Source organism: Podarcis raffonei, chromosome Z (genome assembly GCF_027172205.1).
Source record: "Podarcis raffonei isolate rPodRaf1 chromosome Z, rPodRaf1.pri, whole genome shotgun sequence".
Taxonomy (NCBI): Eukaryota; Metazoa; Chordata; class Lepidosauria; order Squamata; family Lacertidae; genus Podarcis; species Podarcis raffonei.
This window is the reverse complement of record NC_070621.1, coordinates 49,524,862-49,541,328: the sequence shown is the minus strand read 5'-3', so window position 1 is coordinate 49,541,328 and position 16,467 is coordinate 49,524,862. Positions and strand designations below refer to the sequence as shown.

Here is a 16,467-nt window from a genome sequence, read left to right as displayed (position 1 = left end):
ACTTTTCTGGCATGGGAGGAAAGCCATCAATAAAATCCTATGAAAGAGGAGAATGCAATATTATTTATTATTTATTATGTATTCAACAAGTTAGCCTCCCCCCTTTTTTCTACAAAAGTAACTTCCAGCACCTGCCTTTACTGCACTCTTTTTGGCAATGGCTTAAAACATTTTTGCTTATGCAAAGCCTATCCAGACACATAGATGTTTATGTGTTTTAATTGCTGTTAATTCTAATTCTAATTATTTTTTTTATTTTTTATTGTTTTTAACTGTTCTTTATTGATAACTTTTAATATTTTTTATAAATAACTGAGCAGTTTCACTACAAATAAGTGGTATATGAATTTTGTTAAAGAAATTAAATTAATGCTTTGTAAGGATAAAACTGGAGTATTGTGTGGAGCATCTTTGCTAACCCAGTTTCAGCTCCCTCTGCACATATAACAAATCCCACAAAGGCTTTAACAGAGAACTTTGCATGTCAATCCCACCTACCAGCACCTGACCAATGCCCCCTCCATTTACACCCACCTCCTCGCCATTTCCCCCAAGGCTCACCCCGAACCCTTCCCACCCCTTTTGAAGGAGGAGATACTTCACAGAAGGCACTTCATACCTTTCCCAAGCATGCCTACTGTTCCTCAAGCTGAAGTTGGCTGTGATGACATCTTACATTTTTATGCTTATAGGAAGATAACAATTCTGCTCTAACAATGTTTTCCCATAGCAACCAACACCCTCACAGAAGAGCTATTTAAACAACTGTCCCTGGTAGAAGCTCCTTGTAACTGAACCAACAGTGAAGCCTTGTTGTTATTTACCACTACTACTACTACTACTACTACTACTACTACTACTACTACTATTTCAGTGACTGACTTTTCTACCAAAGGATTCTGGCTATGTCACAGGAACAGCAATGCGAATGCTTTCCATAACATATCAGTCGTATTTTACAGATGACTATAATTTTCCAAATGTCAGAGTTCTTCTCCTAGAGGAGCAAGCATTCCAACAGGCAAAATAGATTTGCCTCCTTAATATATAACTGTGCTGGTTTTCCACCTCCCTGCCTCTCCCAGTCACACACACATATATCCCAAATGAAATACTTTGTGTGCTATATTATTAATCAAGGAGGCATGAAGATTCTTAGGAGGGCAACTGGATTCTTGAAAATGAAAAGCGGCCACACTCCTCATTCTGTAAGCTGTTTACTGTGGGGTGGCAGATTTCACAGGCTTTTGCAGGGCACATTCCACCAAAGTATCTGATTGCAGCCTGAAACCAATTCTTGCAGTTGCTTTGAGATAGCATCAGCGTGGTCTGTAAAATATTTCTGTTTGGGTCACAAGGCTGTCCTGCATTCTGAAGTTACTCCAGCAACTCTCGTCTAGTACTGTTGGGTGGTTGTAGGATGAGAAGGCTCAGTCCACCTGGGAGGGGTTTAATACAGCAGCTACTGATGGTGGTGTGGAGTGGGGTGTTTTCTGCAGAAAGCTTTCTACCACTGTATTCTTCTCTGGTGATAATTTTTCCTTTTTATAAAAAAAAAAGTATTTTGTTTAATAAAATGAATTCAGAGTGGTGGGAAGAGGCAGGCCAGGCGAGTGAAGTGCTGGGTGATTTCCCACCCTCTCTTGCACCACTGTCTCCCAGAACCAGGAAGGGAGTGAAGAGGTAAGAGCAGAGGCAGGTTTCCCATAGGTGCAGTCTCTGGCTGCATGCGCGCATCCATCCAGAGGGAGGTACATAAACTGGGGGGGGGTGGTCCCCTGTTGCTGCAACTGCTCCATAGAATGCAGACCTGGGAACAGCTGTCCAGATGCTAAATGGGTGTGCATTGGTATTCGGAGCCGTAGAAACTACTGTTAATTGTCCTCCTTTGACAAGAAAGAGTTGGCTATTAGTGGTGTGTGTTCCTTTGGCTGGGGAGCATCCTTGACCCTATGTCCTTTTAAATGTGGGAGTAGGGAATCGTCGTTTAATTTTGTTTTTGATATTGTTATGTGCTTTGTGTTTCTGTTCTGTATTTTTTTGTTGTGACCTGCCTTGAGATCTTCAGGTGAAGGGCTGTATGTAAAATAAATAAATAAGTTTAAACGCTGTTCCATCTAACTTGGTTTTGATCACATTGAGTGGCAGCGGTTTTCCAGGCCAGGGTCTTTTCCCAGCCATACCTAGAGATACCAGGAATTGAACCTGGGTCTTGTTGTTTTTTGCATGCAAAGCGCATTTTCTACCCCTGAGCTACAAATACTCCCAAGGAAGATGCCTTAAACTGAGTCCAGCCAGTGATCCAGCTATATCTGCATTGTCTCCACACTGACTGGTGGTGGTTCTCTAGATTGTCTTCCAGCTCTACCTAAAGGTGTCAGGAATTGAAACTGGGATCTTCTCTGTGAAAAACAGGTGCTTTATCAGTGATGTGCAAACTAATAACTAACTAAGGCCCTTCTTCATAACGTAACTAATTGGATACAATACTTGTCAAACTGGTCAGTTTCAAATTTGTAGTTAACCTTTATGTACAAGCTCACAGCTTTTCAGGTGTGCTGAAACTGAAACGTGGTGTTCCCTCCATCCCTTTTAATAATTGAAAACAATGTAAGTGTATACTGTTGCATTGTCCTGTCTTTTTCAGTCAAAATCATTTCCAGCTTGGAATTTGCTTGAATATAACATTTGCACCACATCAGGCATGCTTTATCTATTCCCTTCTTTGTAATCAAATGCTCCCCTTCTGCTGCCTTTGATTATTGAAAGACATTTTGAGAGATAAGGCACATTAGAAAACATTGTCTAATTGTTTTTTAAAACTCAAATGTTTTCTGGAAAATTCACCTTGCTCGCTCTGTGTCAAAAACTGTTTTTGAAAATGTCCACCACTTCCAGAGAGGGTTGCTATGCAGTGTGAAAAGAGCATGGAATAAACTCCCAAGGCCCAAAATCCTCCTGGCGGCATAGAATGGCTTTGGAGCACAGGCATAACCTTTGAGATGAACCCGGTAGCACATCTAGTCCTTTAGCAGAAAGCACTTTTCCCATTCCCTGCTTTTTAACAGGACAGCAGCAGGGCTGAGGTTCAGGTTGTAACACAATACCTTAATTCACTGGATGCTAAGAGCAGCAAATGCTAATGACTCCTCAAAGGTACTTGGCATTTATGTTCACTAAAAACATTCACGCTCTCCTTAATGGGCCATGACTTCAAACTGGGACTTTTACAAGTCTCCTGTGCTACTCAGGATGGAGATGGGAGCCCACCTGATTATGCCTGCAAGGAAGTGCTGCTGCTTTCCCCTTGAGTCCATATGCTTGACCTTGAAAACAGGAATCAATGAGTGTGCAAAGAAATGCATTGTCTCACTGTGCATTTCCACTGGGTATAGTAAGATACAGAGTTGTGCCATCATGTATTAATTATGAAAGGCAGAAAATGAGACGTGACAAGAGGTTGCTTTTTTCTGTTTGCTGCAAGTAACTCTTCTGCAGAGTTATGCAGCCACTCCCCCCAATTTAATTTTGATATATGTGCCAGATTGGAAGCACAGCTTTAGTGAGTCGTAGGTTGTCTTTAAATATTACTAGCCTCCTTGAATCCCAGCTTGGGAGAAAGACAGGATATAAATGCATTAAACAAACAGACAAGAGAACTTAAACCAGAAAGACCAAGAGACAGAGGAAGCCTGTTGATTTGCTTTCTTACACTTGTAAATCAGGTGTGGAGAACCTTTAGCCCTCCGGAAATTCCTGGACTCCCATTTCCCATCATCCCTGGCCACTGGCCATGCTTGCAAAGGTTTGTGGGGGTTGTAGTTCAGCTGCATCTGGAGGGTGGCCAAAGGTTTGCCACTCCTGCACTAAATAAACACACAGAGAGCTGTAAATGCAACACATCACAACAAATCCTGACATTCCCTTCCGCAAAGAGTTAGCATGCTCATCTCACGGCGCACAGCAGATGTTCCTCATGTACCAAAAAATAAAAATAAAAAAATCCACCTCAACAGCTCAAGGGCCCCCAGTGTTCATTTGCTCCTTAGAGATAGTATCCTGGTCCTCAAATTAAACCTTTCCTTTCCTTTGTTGTTCTATCTTGTTTGCTTGGCTCGTAACACTGGCATTCGTTAACTTGGAAAAATCCATCTGTATACTTTCCTTGAAAGCCATTTCTACACCAGAGATTCCCATGCCTTTGCTAAGGGGGCCTTTGGCTGGGAGAGAAGCAATTTCTACTGGAGAGTCTCTGCTCCTTTTCAAAATGATTGGTGCTTTTCTCTGGATCCACTGGTGCCTCCCCCACCCCACCCCTGCCCCACAGCCTCCATCCTTCTCTCTTTATCTAACCCAGGGATTGTCAACCTCGTCCCTGCCGCCCACTAGTGGGCGGTAGGGGCGTTCTATGGCACAAGCTGAATCCTCCTTCCATCGAGCACTGGGGGGCGGTAAGGAAATTTTACCATCAAGAAAGATGCATTAGTGGGCGGTAGGTATAAAAAGGTTGACTACCCCTGATCTAACCCCTGAATCAACTTTCTGCCATCGCAGACAACCCCCAGGCTGTAGGGTGAAAAGGTTAAAAGAATTTGAGAGCTATGATGAGATGCACGCTGAATGCATTGATCCTGCCAAAGGATTTGTTTCCCTTTCTGTGTTAACCGCTTATTGATTGTCACAATGACCTTTGTCTTTGTGATTTTTTGTTGGCCTCTTTCCTGCCACAGAGTCTTGGTTGGGTCTTCTTTGCGCAGACCCGCCTCTCCTACCCAAACACAGAGAGAAGGCAACAGCTCAGGGGTAAAGCACCTGCTTCGCATGCAGAATTTCACAAGTTCAATCTCTGGCATCTCTGGGTAGGCTGGAAAGACGGCTTGAAACCCCAGGGAGCCACTGCCAGTCCGTGTAGGCAATGCTAACATCAGTGGGCAGCTTCCTGTACTACACCAAGTGAGACCACTGGTCCATCTCTCCCTTTATTGTCTACACCAGAGATAGGGAGCCTGTGGCCCACCAGATGTTGGACTGCAGCTCCCATAATCCTCAGCCACAGGTCCCCATACCTGGTCTACACTGACTGGCAGCAGCTCCCAAGGGTTTCGGACAGGAGTTTTTCCCCAGCTGTCTTTGGAGACACCAGGAGTTGAATCTGGGGCTCCTACACATAACACTTGTGCTCTGTCACTGTGCTATGTCCTTTCTTCCGTGCTCACGGGGAAAAGAAAATGGCGGCTGCGTCCGTGCGTTGAGGAGCTCTGACCACACAATAGAATTGTTGCTGTGAGAGCCAGCAGCTGGAGCACTTGGAGTTTTGAATGCAGGAAAGACTGTTTGTGGCCTGTGGGGTGTTTTCTTCCCCTCACAGTAATGCCTGGGAAGGCGGTGAGGGAAAACTGAAAGAGGGACACTGGCGAAGCCACCCAGCAGACCTCAAGGCTGAGCTGGGTGTTACCAACATGGCTACACAGGGAACATCTGGAAAAAGAAATGTATGAAACAGGACGTTGAAGTGTTCTGTGTTGTTTTCACAAGATGGTGCCGGGAATACATGGCGAGGCCGTCGCTGTGTGCCTCTTGAGGTGCTGATGGGAGTTGTTGTCCAAAACATCAGGAAGATGCCATGTTGGCTGAGCCTGGCCTAATCCAACTGCTGTGAGGATAAATTGAGAGAGTCCCATGTTGGCTGCCCTTAGCTCTTTGGAGGGAAGTTCAAATAAGTGAATTTCTTTGACTCATACCTAGTGGGAGGTTAAAATACGTAGGGGTTTGCCTCATATGCTTTCAAACCTCACGTGCTGGCTTTCTGCCTTGGTTAGCTAGCTGTCTGCCAGCTGCTTCTCAGGAATGTAACTTGCCCCTTTTCTATTCATTTTCTCCTGTATTTCTGAAATACCTTCCATAGCTGCCTCTCCTTCTGATCTGCTTCTTCTGTTAAAGCTCATCCAAGCTCGGTTTTCTGTGGAACAGTGACATCTTGAGGTGTGTCCAAGCATTGGAGAAATGGGTGGGAAAAGCTAGAAATATTAAACGTGATTATTTGCCATTTTACTATGGTGGTCTCTAGGGCTTGCTCAGCTGTGATATCAGAGCTCACAGAATTATGCCCCTTCCCTTAGGAGACCCTGGGTTTATTGCTTGTGCTGAATTAACAATTGGTCAAGGATGGGAAAATCTCTGGTTCTCCAGATGCTTCTGAACTGCAGCTCCCATCATCCCATGCCATTGGCCATGCTGCCTAGGGCTGATGGGAGCTGGAGTTCAACCATGCCTGGCAGGTCAAAGGTTAGTAGAGTGTGGGCACAGTGGAGTTGTGCCAAAGCCTTCATGGAAAGTGGGCTTTGAGGAAGGAATTTGAGAATTAACAATGTGCAGGTGTTTTGGAAGGCTGTTGTCAGGGAACTGCCATCGGCTCAGGGGCAAGAGGGAAAAAGGCGGGTGGATTACAGAGAGCCCCCAAAGATTGTGGGAAGCAGCACTTCCTCAGTGGAGGAGGGAGAGGAGATGCAGGGGTCGGAGGAGGCAAGGCGGTGCCAGGACACCTTGCCTGAGCAAAGCGGGGAGGAGAGAGGTCCCCCGATACCCAAGCCTTCCTTGCGCAGTAGGCTTTCGCCCAGAGAGGGGAGGCGCAGACTGGGGGTCAAGAAACTACTCTACTGGGGAAGATTTAAGGACCACCCAATCTCAGATTCTGCCAGTGAATGAGCAAGACATGGAATAGAGGCACTCTGTATTCTAAAGGGGTTTTTTTTAGCACCAATAAGAAAGCTTTAGAACAGACTAGGGAGGCATATTGCCTGATTGCTCTCGAGCAACCACCTCTAACAGCTGTCAACAATACTATGAATGTCAGGTCAAAGCTGCTGGAGTCAGCTGCTGCTGCAGAACGTGGTGGCGGGGGGGGGCGGAAAACTACCACCAGCATATAACACCTTGCCTCTGGAATTTGTGCTGCCTGTCCATTTGACACATTGGGCCAAGTTCAAGGTGTTGGTACTAACATAAGCCCCTTGGCCTTATTTCTCATACGTCCTGTCTGCAGGAGAACCTCTCCTGCAAGTTCTGAAGGTCTCAGAAGCTCACTCTGCAGTAACTCAGGGCAGGGCTTTTAGCGTGGCTGCACCTGTTCTGTGGAATAGCGTTCTGTGCCTAGCGTTCTTGAGCAGAGCTGAGGAAGCTATTAGAAGTGAATCTGAAACTCAAGCCTCTCCCTGCAAAAATCCTGCAGTGTCTCAGAAACCAGTTTTCCCACCCCAGGGTGGGTGCAGCCAGGTGCTGACCACAAGGGTCTTGCCATATTATTCCCAGCTCTGCTCTTTGCCTGCCCAGCGCTGTTCAAAGCAACAGCTGTTCCTCTCCCGCAGTTCTCCTTGACAACTGAATACATATGTTTGCAGCCTGCATAGCTGGTCCCTGGAGCAGCAATCCAGACCTACTTCGGTGCAAGTTCTGCAAGGCAAGTGACTCACCCTTCGCAAGCAGACTGGGAAGTGGGGGGTGGGGTCAGAATCTGTGCAATTGCTGCAGGGCTGTTGATTTTTTGTTTGTTTGTTTGTTACACAAACTTTGGACTTTGGACTAAACATCATGAAGATTCCGCCTTCAAAACTTGATTTGTGTTTGCTGTGCTGCCTGTAGAACTGTTCTCTTCTGTTCCATTTCGTTTCTTCTTGGGGGTTTTTGTTTTTTTTAAGTGTGTCACTAAAAGATGCATATTTGATGGGGAGGGGAGCCTGTGCTGCTCCTTGAGGCATGTGATACATTATTATTCATGGCACACACAAGTACCGTTCTCCACCACATGCGTATGGTGCAGGGATGATGGGCCTCAGGTCAGGGGTCCAGATTACACCCTCCAGAATTCTCTTTAGGGTGTCTCTAGGGTACCACAAAACTCTCTTTTTTTGCCTTTCCCTCTTTTCAGACCTCTTCCTCTGGACCCTGTTGTCAGGAGTTGGAGTCAGGCAGAGGTCAGCAATAAAACAATAAATGTCAGGCTTCAGGGAATTTGCTTCCTGTGTCAGTGAAGTGAACTCTTTATCCAAGGGAACAAAATCGTAACTCTTCCCTGTAGGTCTTGCCCCAATGAAGGTCCCTGCCTTTCCACTGCTCTGTCAGCCTCTGCACGTTCGGGGGGAGGAGAGCTGGCCGTAGCAGGAGGAGGAGACTCACTGAATTCTTCAGCAGCCTGCCTCCTCTCTGTCTCCTGGCCCTCCTCCTCTCTTGCCTATGATTCTGCACTGCTCTCTGCTGCAGCTGCTTCCTGCTCACTAAACCCTGTTGCCTCTTCAGCTTCTGACACCTTCTCCTCCCAGTCTGGTCCCTCTTCTCGCTCTGACCATGCATCGTCGACCCACCACCAGTCCCCTGGCTCTGATCCTTCTTCCCCTGGAGGTTCCCTTGGGGGTTTCCCAGCTGGTGCCTCCCACCACTCCTCTGCATCCAACCAGTTCCTCCAGCACCTCGGATTTGGCAGATGGTAGACCAGGATTACCTTTTCAACAAAGGAACCAAAGAGAAAAAAAAGCTCTTGTTCTTGTAGTTGGATAAAGTGCCATACATAATATGATTGTAAAATCTCTCTTTGCCTTCCCTCTTCAGAAACTTCTACTACATCACGATCCTCCGGGACCCGGTGTCTCGGTACTTGAGTGAATGGAGGCATGTCCAAAGAGGAGCAACCTGGAAAGCATCATTGCATGTCTGCGACGGGAGATCACCAACTTCCGAAGAGCTGCCCAGCTGTTACTCGGGGGATGACTGGTCTGGCTGCTCCTTGCAGGAGTTCATGGACTGCCCGTACAATCTCGCCAACAACCGCCAGGTCCGCATGCTGGCTGACCTCAGCCTGGTGGGATGCTACAATTTGTCTGTCATGCCAGAAGAGCAGCGGAACAAGGTTCTTCTGGACAGTGCCAAGGAGAACCTGAAGCGGATGGCTTTCTTTGGCCTGACGGAGTTTCAGAGGAAGACTCAGTACCTCTTTGAGAAGACGTTTAACATGGTCTTCATCTCCCCGTTCACGCAGTACAATAGCACACGAGCCTCCAGTGTGGACATTGACGAAGAGACCCAGAAGCACATAGAGGCTCTCAATTTTTTAGACATGGAGCTGTATGAATATGCAAAAGATCTTTTCCTGCAACGTTATCAGTATATGAGGCAGAAGGAGCACCAGGAGGCAAGGCGGAAGCGCCAGGAGCAACGGAAGATCTGGAGAGCTAAGCAGGTCCACAGCAAGGAGCAGAGCAGCACAAATACAACAACTGACTACATTGGGAGTGTGGAGCAGTGGCGATAATAACAGGGGGCGAGGTGTGTTTTTAGGGAGATCCAGATTTGAAAAGCCAGGGCAGGGTTGCAAAATAGAGAGGAAGGACGAAGCAGCCAAGCAAATTTGTGCTCCTTTGAGGGCGGGGAACGGATACAAGGCTTCTGGCCTGTAGCCTTTGCCAATGCTTTGTGCATTAAATGTCATGCCCAGTGTGGGTTAACCTCACCTCTGTGTGTCTCAGATCTGTCCCTTTCTAAAAACAACAAACCATGCTGGCCTGTTTAAGCAGCAATTTTTCGGAAATGATTGCTTGGGCAAAACCAAACATAAAAACTGATTGACATGGTTAAAGCTGAAAAAGTTGGGGAACTTTTTATTTTAATTTTTTTGAGGTGGGGAAAGTATGCTTTTGATGAGCAGGGCATGAGCTGTGGGTTGCCCATCCACCCATTTTGTCTTGCAGGGCTGGGGATTCTGTGGCCTTACAGATAGTCAAGACTACAATTCCCAACATCCTTGACCCATTGGGCCGTGAAAGCTGGTGGGAGTTGGAGTGCAAAGAGAGATGGAGGGTGGCAGGTGTTCCCTGATCTGTAGCCTTCTGGGGAAATCCCCAACACTGTTCTTTTCAGGCCAACTCAGCCCCTTATCTCCAGGATGAAAGCTTTTTCAGCTTGGCATTAGCCATCAGAGTGACGGTCTGTTCCGTTTGGTAGCAGAAGTTTTAATAAGGACTGCGGTGGCCATAGTGAGCCCCACTGAATACTGTTGTTTGGGGGCCACATTTCTGCTCCACGTCATAAGATCTCATCATATGAGGTTGGACAGAAGAACATTGAGGTCCTTTCCAACTCTACAGTTCTACGATTCTTTGTTATACAAGGTCTGTGGAGCCTGCCTCCAAAGGTAGTTTGGGATGTTTGGGGCAAATAAAACACCCATTTCCCAGAGTTTGGGAGTTCAAGGCATGATAGTCACGATTGTGTTTTGCTAGGTGGCTTCCACATGGGAAACACACAACCAGAATGAAGCATCCCATTGGAATATCTCTCACACACCCTCCGTTATTTTATTTTATTTCATGAATGTATTTTCATAGGCCAACTGCTTTTAGCACATACCAAATATGAATTCTTATTAACGGGGTGTCTGAAGAAGAAAATACATTGGCTTTTTAACAAAGAATAGAAGGGTTTTGTCTATAATTATTTATAACTCATTTTTAAAAATCTTCCTACTGCTGTTAATGAATTTTAAGCTTGTTTCATTTCATGTTCAATTGGAGTTGAGAATATTCTCTCAATGATCTGGAGGACATTTAGACTAGCTTAATACAACAACAGAAAAATACTGTTACAGAATTACTTTGTGCAATTGAATTGGAATCCACTTTGAAGATGTGGGGATGGGGAGAGAGGCAACTCTTGTATTCCTGTCCAGTTTCAACAACTCTCCTTTCACATATTTAACTAGCAGGATTTGATCATTTTGTATATTGCTGCCCAGAACGTTTTCGATCGAAGCTGTATTTTTTAAAAGAATTTATTAGCAATGGGAGGGGATATGCCTGGACTGGTGGTTTGCTTTTGATCCGCTCTTTCTAGTATGATGCAGAATTTGAGCTCTCATTTTTGTAATATTTGTGAGCCCATCAAGGAGTCCTAGGGGGTCTCCCATCCAGATACCTGCTAGACCCAGACCTGCTTAGCTCCAGCCTCGGGTGCCTTCAGACTGTGACTTAGGGCCTCGTGGTCCTTCGGAGGCACACAGAGTTGAGAAAGGAAGAGAGGGCTGAGCCACAGACTTTGAAGTAGCCATATTTCTTACATTTGGTGCCAGCTCAACACCAGAATTACTCTTCTGCCGCCACTTGAAATGCTTACCCTGTTCTAACAAGGGAAAGTCACGTGCAGAAGACAGCCTGAGTATGGATCTTCTTTGCTGGTTTGCGAACAAGTGCTTAAAGGTATCTAAAGCAGGTAATAAGCATATGAAATTGCCTTATACTGAGTCTGATTATTCGTTCATCTAGCCCAGAGTTTTCTGCTCTGATGGATTGTGGCTTCCCACAGAATCTGGCTGGCCACTATGTGAACAGGATGCTAGACTAAAAGTCTCGTTTGTCTGATCTAGCAGGACTTTTTTCGTGTTCTCTTGGGGTCTTTCCCAGCCCTACTGCTTGAGATAGGCGTTGGTTTTTAATGGTGATGGAACCTGTTACCTTTTGCTCTTCCTCTGTGTGGAGAAGGGCTGTATCTCAGTGGTGGAGCACATTCTCTACATGCCAAAGACCTTTGAACATAGGGAGGTCAAAGGGATTAATCTTTGATGCTCTGAAGAAAACTGCCCTTCATGCCGGAGACTAGGCAGTTTTCGGACATGGTGAGTGACTTGGAGCAAAGGACCTCCATCGTGCCCAAACACCACAGAATAGTCCTGTGAGTTAGTCCTCAGGGCATTAGGTCAGCTAAACCTCCCCTTTTTAAATTACTTTTGAGACTGTGATGAATTACGACTGAAGGGATCTGTGTGCCCCCTGAAACTTTCACACTGAATGCAAACCGACTGCTATCATAAGAAGAGGCAATTATTAACGATTAACAGAGTGGAAACGAAACAAAAAGCATGTTTTAATTGTCTGCAATGAAGAAAGATTATAAATAAATAAGGGTGCTCTGCTTGTTAAGAATTTTGATTTTACATTGTTTTTAACTCTCCATCCCTTTTGAGGAAGTGCTAGCCACAAAAGTGAAACTAAGCTCTCCAACTGTGTGTAAGAATGTACTTAGTTAAGGAGACAGACACAATTTTTTAAGGCAGTCTGTTAAGGTGGAGAGTGAGTTCTTAATTAGACCAATGGCACTCAGTTTGGAGAAAATACTGTTGAACACCCCATTGACTGTTGGTATCATGCAGCAATTATTGGATGAGCAATCAAAAGAGCTCAGAACTGAGATAAATAAAATGGTGAATGAAAATGTTTCAGAGAAAGGTCAGATTAAAGGAGACATGGAACTTTTGGGAAATAATACTGATAAAAATCTGCCAGAACATGAAAGTGGAATGGTGAAGTGGGAAGCAGCAGATGATGAAATGGGCCTTCAAACAGGTGCCTGGAGGAGTGAAACAGTCAAGCAATGGAGTTGTGATTCTGGACGACTGGAATGAAACCATTGGCGGAGAGATTAAGAAACATTCTGAGATGGCAGAGATAAGAGTCTACAATTTGAAATGAATTCAAAGGGGGAAACTATCAAGCTTCTGGTGATGCACTTGGAAAAAGAATGGAAGAAGTGGAAATGTTTTACATTAGTAGGATGCCCCGAAATGAAAGAAGTTCTTCTTTTTCTCCTGCTAAACTAGGATGGAAAATTAATGAATTAATGAATATTAATGAAATTAATATTAATGAATATACAATAAATACCTATGGATTGATATTTTAGTATACGATCACAACGGAGAGATTCCTTTATGAATAGAGATTAACGATTTATTGTTTTTTAACTGTGGAAGGGTTGCTGGAATTCTTTGGGGATAAATTCATCACACCGGATTGAAGTCTTGACTTTCAATGATAATAACAATGGGAAAGCCCCCTTTAGACTTTGTGTGGAAGGGGAAATGATTGAACTTGAGGTCTGGGGTTGAAGATTGGGAAAACACCATCTAACAGAACAAGGAGCAGCTGGATATTATCGTGGAATACAGCTAGATACCATCCTGAACACTCAGAATATTGTAAACTATATATATATATATATATATATATATGACAGGCAAAGAATAAGAAGTTTTATTTATTTATTTTCTCTTTTCATCTTTTTATTATCTTTATCTTCCTCTCTTCTTTTTTTTATCTACTTTGTTTTTCTTTATGTTTTGTTCTGTCCTTTGATGTCCTCTACTCTGGGTTAATGAGGGTGATGGCTGACTGGTGGAGGACCTGCGTGAGAGGCAGGGAAGGGAAGATCTCTCAGAGAGAGAAAAGGAAGCTCCCAGGTGAAAGCTAGGAGGGTCTGCCCCCTTTTGTTTGAGCCGAGGGTTAGGAGGGTCTACTTTTGTATTCTCCCCCTCCCCTTTCTCTTTCTCTTTTCCTTTCCTTTTTTCTTTCGTCGTTGTTTTTATTTGGATTTGGGTTTTTTCTTTATTGTATGGTAAGATGAAAAGTTTTAATTTTAAAAAATATGCAAAAAAGAAATTCCAGGGAAGTTGCTGCCATTCATTGTGGACAATACTGCCCTCTGACTCAGAATAAGGCAACTTCCTATGTGCCACTGACTCGCCTGCCTCTTCCTCCCCACTTCCAAATTAGATACTAATGTGTTGCAACTAGGTCTGGGATCCCTGAGTTGGAGGATGATCAGGTTTGTTTAACGTGACAAGTCTGCATGTTCCTGCACCTACAAAACTTGGGACCGTTGTCAGATACGCTTCTGCCTACCACTTACATGTGAAGTTTCTCCTAGTGAGCAATGTTTTCCAAGGGACTATAGATGACCGTAGGTCTCTAAGCCAGCCACTTTTTGCATCTGGTAAGACATTTGCATCTTAAGAGTGGGCCACTGATTGCGTTTACAAACAGCCACCATAAGTTTCCCAAATGTCTACCGACACCCATCTAACTCTGGCTGACTGGGGCTGGTGAGAGTCGTCAGCCAAAACCTCTGGACCGCACAAGGTTGGCAAAGGCTGTGCTAGAACTTTAGGGTTGTTAGGAGAAGATACAATTTAGTTGCATTTTCTCTGTTGCTGGGGGACCAGCTGGGAGGCAAGGAACTGGACAATTTAACATGTTTGGACAAGGCAAATCTCTATGCAAAAATTTTGTGAATATGATGGTGATAAAAGAACAGGCTCTTCTACTTGATAATCTAATGAGAACTGATGTTAATTTTGGTCTATGCACTCAGTAGCTGATTTTTCTTTTAATGCCCTGGGTTTACTTAGCTTAACCTTCCATCTGATCTGCAGGGCTGGAGGCACCTGGGGATGATGTTTCCTTATTTCATGCATACTAAATCTTAACTGGGCTCCTTTTGCACTATATGCCATTTATATGTGAGATTAATCAAGTAAGGCTGGGGGCTCAGCCTATATGAGAGGCTTCACCAAAATAGACATTGCAACAACAATGCTACCCACGTCTTCCTGCTTCACAGAGCAGCCCTAACCATGTCTGCTCAGAATTAACTCGCGTTGAGTTTAATGGAGCCCACACCCAGGACGTGGCTGTAGGGTTAAAGCCTACCTTATCCAAAGTTTATTGCATCAGGCAATCTTTCAGAGGCCTAGTGGGTTTGCTAAACTTCAAAAATTTAAGAGTGGGGAGGGAAAAGCCAGCACCGGCAAAATGCAAAGAATGAGTGTTTAAAATGCCAGCCTGGCATTTCCAGTGGAATTCCTTGCTTTTCACAGGGAGGGACAATGCGCTCTTGAAACCAGAGGGGGCTGCCTGTGCTGGGTGTCGGTTTGAAGCACCCTGCCTGATGTAGGAGATGCAACCTCGTTTTTATGCTGTGCTCTGCATGGTTTACAAAATAATAAAATACTAAACCCTTTCCTTTACTTTGTGTATACTGTTTGTTGTATATAAGGGATGTGTGCATATAAGGATTCAATTTTGTCATAACCACACAGATTCAGTTGCTTTCCACTATAGGCCGTTATCTTGCTGTGTAGTTTTATGATGACAAAAAAGGGTATGGGAAGGAAAGGAGTTCCATTGACTTTGATTGTGTAATTTAACAATAGAGTTGATAAAATAAACATTAATTGCAGTCCTTTGTTGTGGGTTGATTATTGAAACGACTCCGTCTGGCTCTGGGGTTGTGTTCTGAATCCGCTTTTCTAATCTCACAGCCTTCTTTCAAGGAGGTTCATGTTCTTTTCTGTGCTCAAAAGAATCAAAAGGAGTTTTGCTCTGAACTAACAAATGGAAACCCACCAAAGGGGCGGGGGGGGGGGGAGAATGATGGCATCCAACACAGGAAACTGCCATGTACCAAGTCAGACCATGGCTTAGCTCAGTTCTGTCTAAAGCAGGGTTGGGAATTGTTTGTGACTCCCCAGATGTTGCCAGAGTCCAAATATGGCCTCCACATTGCTCAGAGGACACTGCTTCCCATCTCTGGATGCAAATTTAACACCTTTGCAAGGAGCCCCACCTGGAGACACTGTCCTGTTCCACTTTTTGGTGTGCCTCCATCTATAATCCAAAGTCTGGGGAAACTGTATGAGGGCACTCCTGACAAATTTCTGTGGACCAAGCAGGGGTGGCATTAGAAGATGGCTCAGCAGCGTGCCATGCTTAATTCCACACCCCCTTGCTTGCATGGCAGTTTGATACCCAGTAAACAACAGTGCTAATGAGGTCCCAGCCTCCTGACACCTTAATTTTCACAGAGGTTAGACATTGCTTGATTGCTTGCTTGTTTACGTAGGCCTCTTCCATACTGCTCCTGAAAATCCACATTTTCCAAATCCATTTTGTGCATTGTAGCCTTCTGTGGTTCCATACCAATGGGGGTTGTTTGCTGTTCTTGCATTCTGTTGTGCAAGGGCCATAGGTCCTGCCTATTTCAGAACCTGAGTCATGTTGCTCTTTGGAGAAAAGCAACACCCATGGACCCTTCCCAAACAGCCCATGAAACCCAATGATCTTTCTATTACTATTTCTGGCAGAAATGAGAACATGTGCACTCTGTTTGTAGGAGACAGACTGAGGAGTAAATCTGTAGATTAAGATTTAAACTACCTATCCCACATGTGTGGGAGAATTACAAAAGAAAACAGGTTGTGAAAACAGGCTTTTTAGAAGAGTAAAACACTTGATGTTTTGTAGCTTACTAAAGCTTAGGAACAAGGTAATTACACCTTTTTATCCCATTATTTGCAGTCTGCTGACCTCCCCCTCTTCACCCCCATTGAAGAGAATAAACCATGCATTTTTAGTAAGATAAACAAAAAAAGTTTACTTACATTTCAATGCAGACAGCAAATACAATGCAGGTAAAATAACTTCTCAGGAACAAAATGCAAGGGTTGGATTGCAAAATAGGTTTTGTGTGTCTGGAGCCCCTAGACACATATCTGATCAGTTTGGAAGCATAGTGGCGATAGTTTCCTCAGAGGCCGGAGGAAGTATAAAAAAAATTATCTCCTTGTTACAGTATTCCCTCCCAGAGGAGGCA

General features: G+C 44.6%; 1 protein-coding gene and 1 long non-coding RNA gene across 2 annotated transcripts in view; both read left to right on the top strand.

Moving 5' to 3' along the window:
* HS6ST2 (heparan sulfate 6-O-sulfotransferase 2) overlaps nt 1-13,015 on the top strand; it is a 148,463-nt gene extending 135,448 nt beyond the window's left edge. The window contains exon 2 of the mRNA XM_053373813.1: nt 8,602-13,015. Within this exon, the coding sequence (XP_053229788.1) occupies nt 8,602-9,301 (700 nt within the window). The 3' untranslated portion in view covers nt 9,302-13,015. The remainder of the gene's footprint in view (nt 1-8,601) is intronic.
* On the top strand, nt 4,020-7,456 carry LOC128406427 (uncharacterized). The gene is made up of 3 exons (XR_008328494.1): nt 4,020-5,492; nt 5,906-5,982; nt 7,398-7,456. It is a non-coding gene; the product is annotated as an uncharacterized LOC128406427 (long non-coding RNA).
* Nucleotides 13,016-16,467: the final 3,452 nt, after the last annotated feature.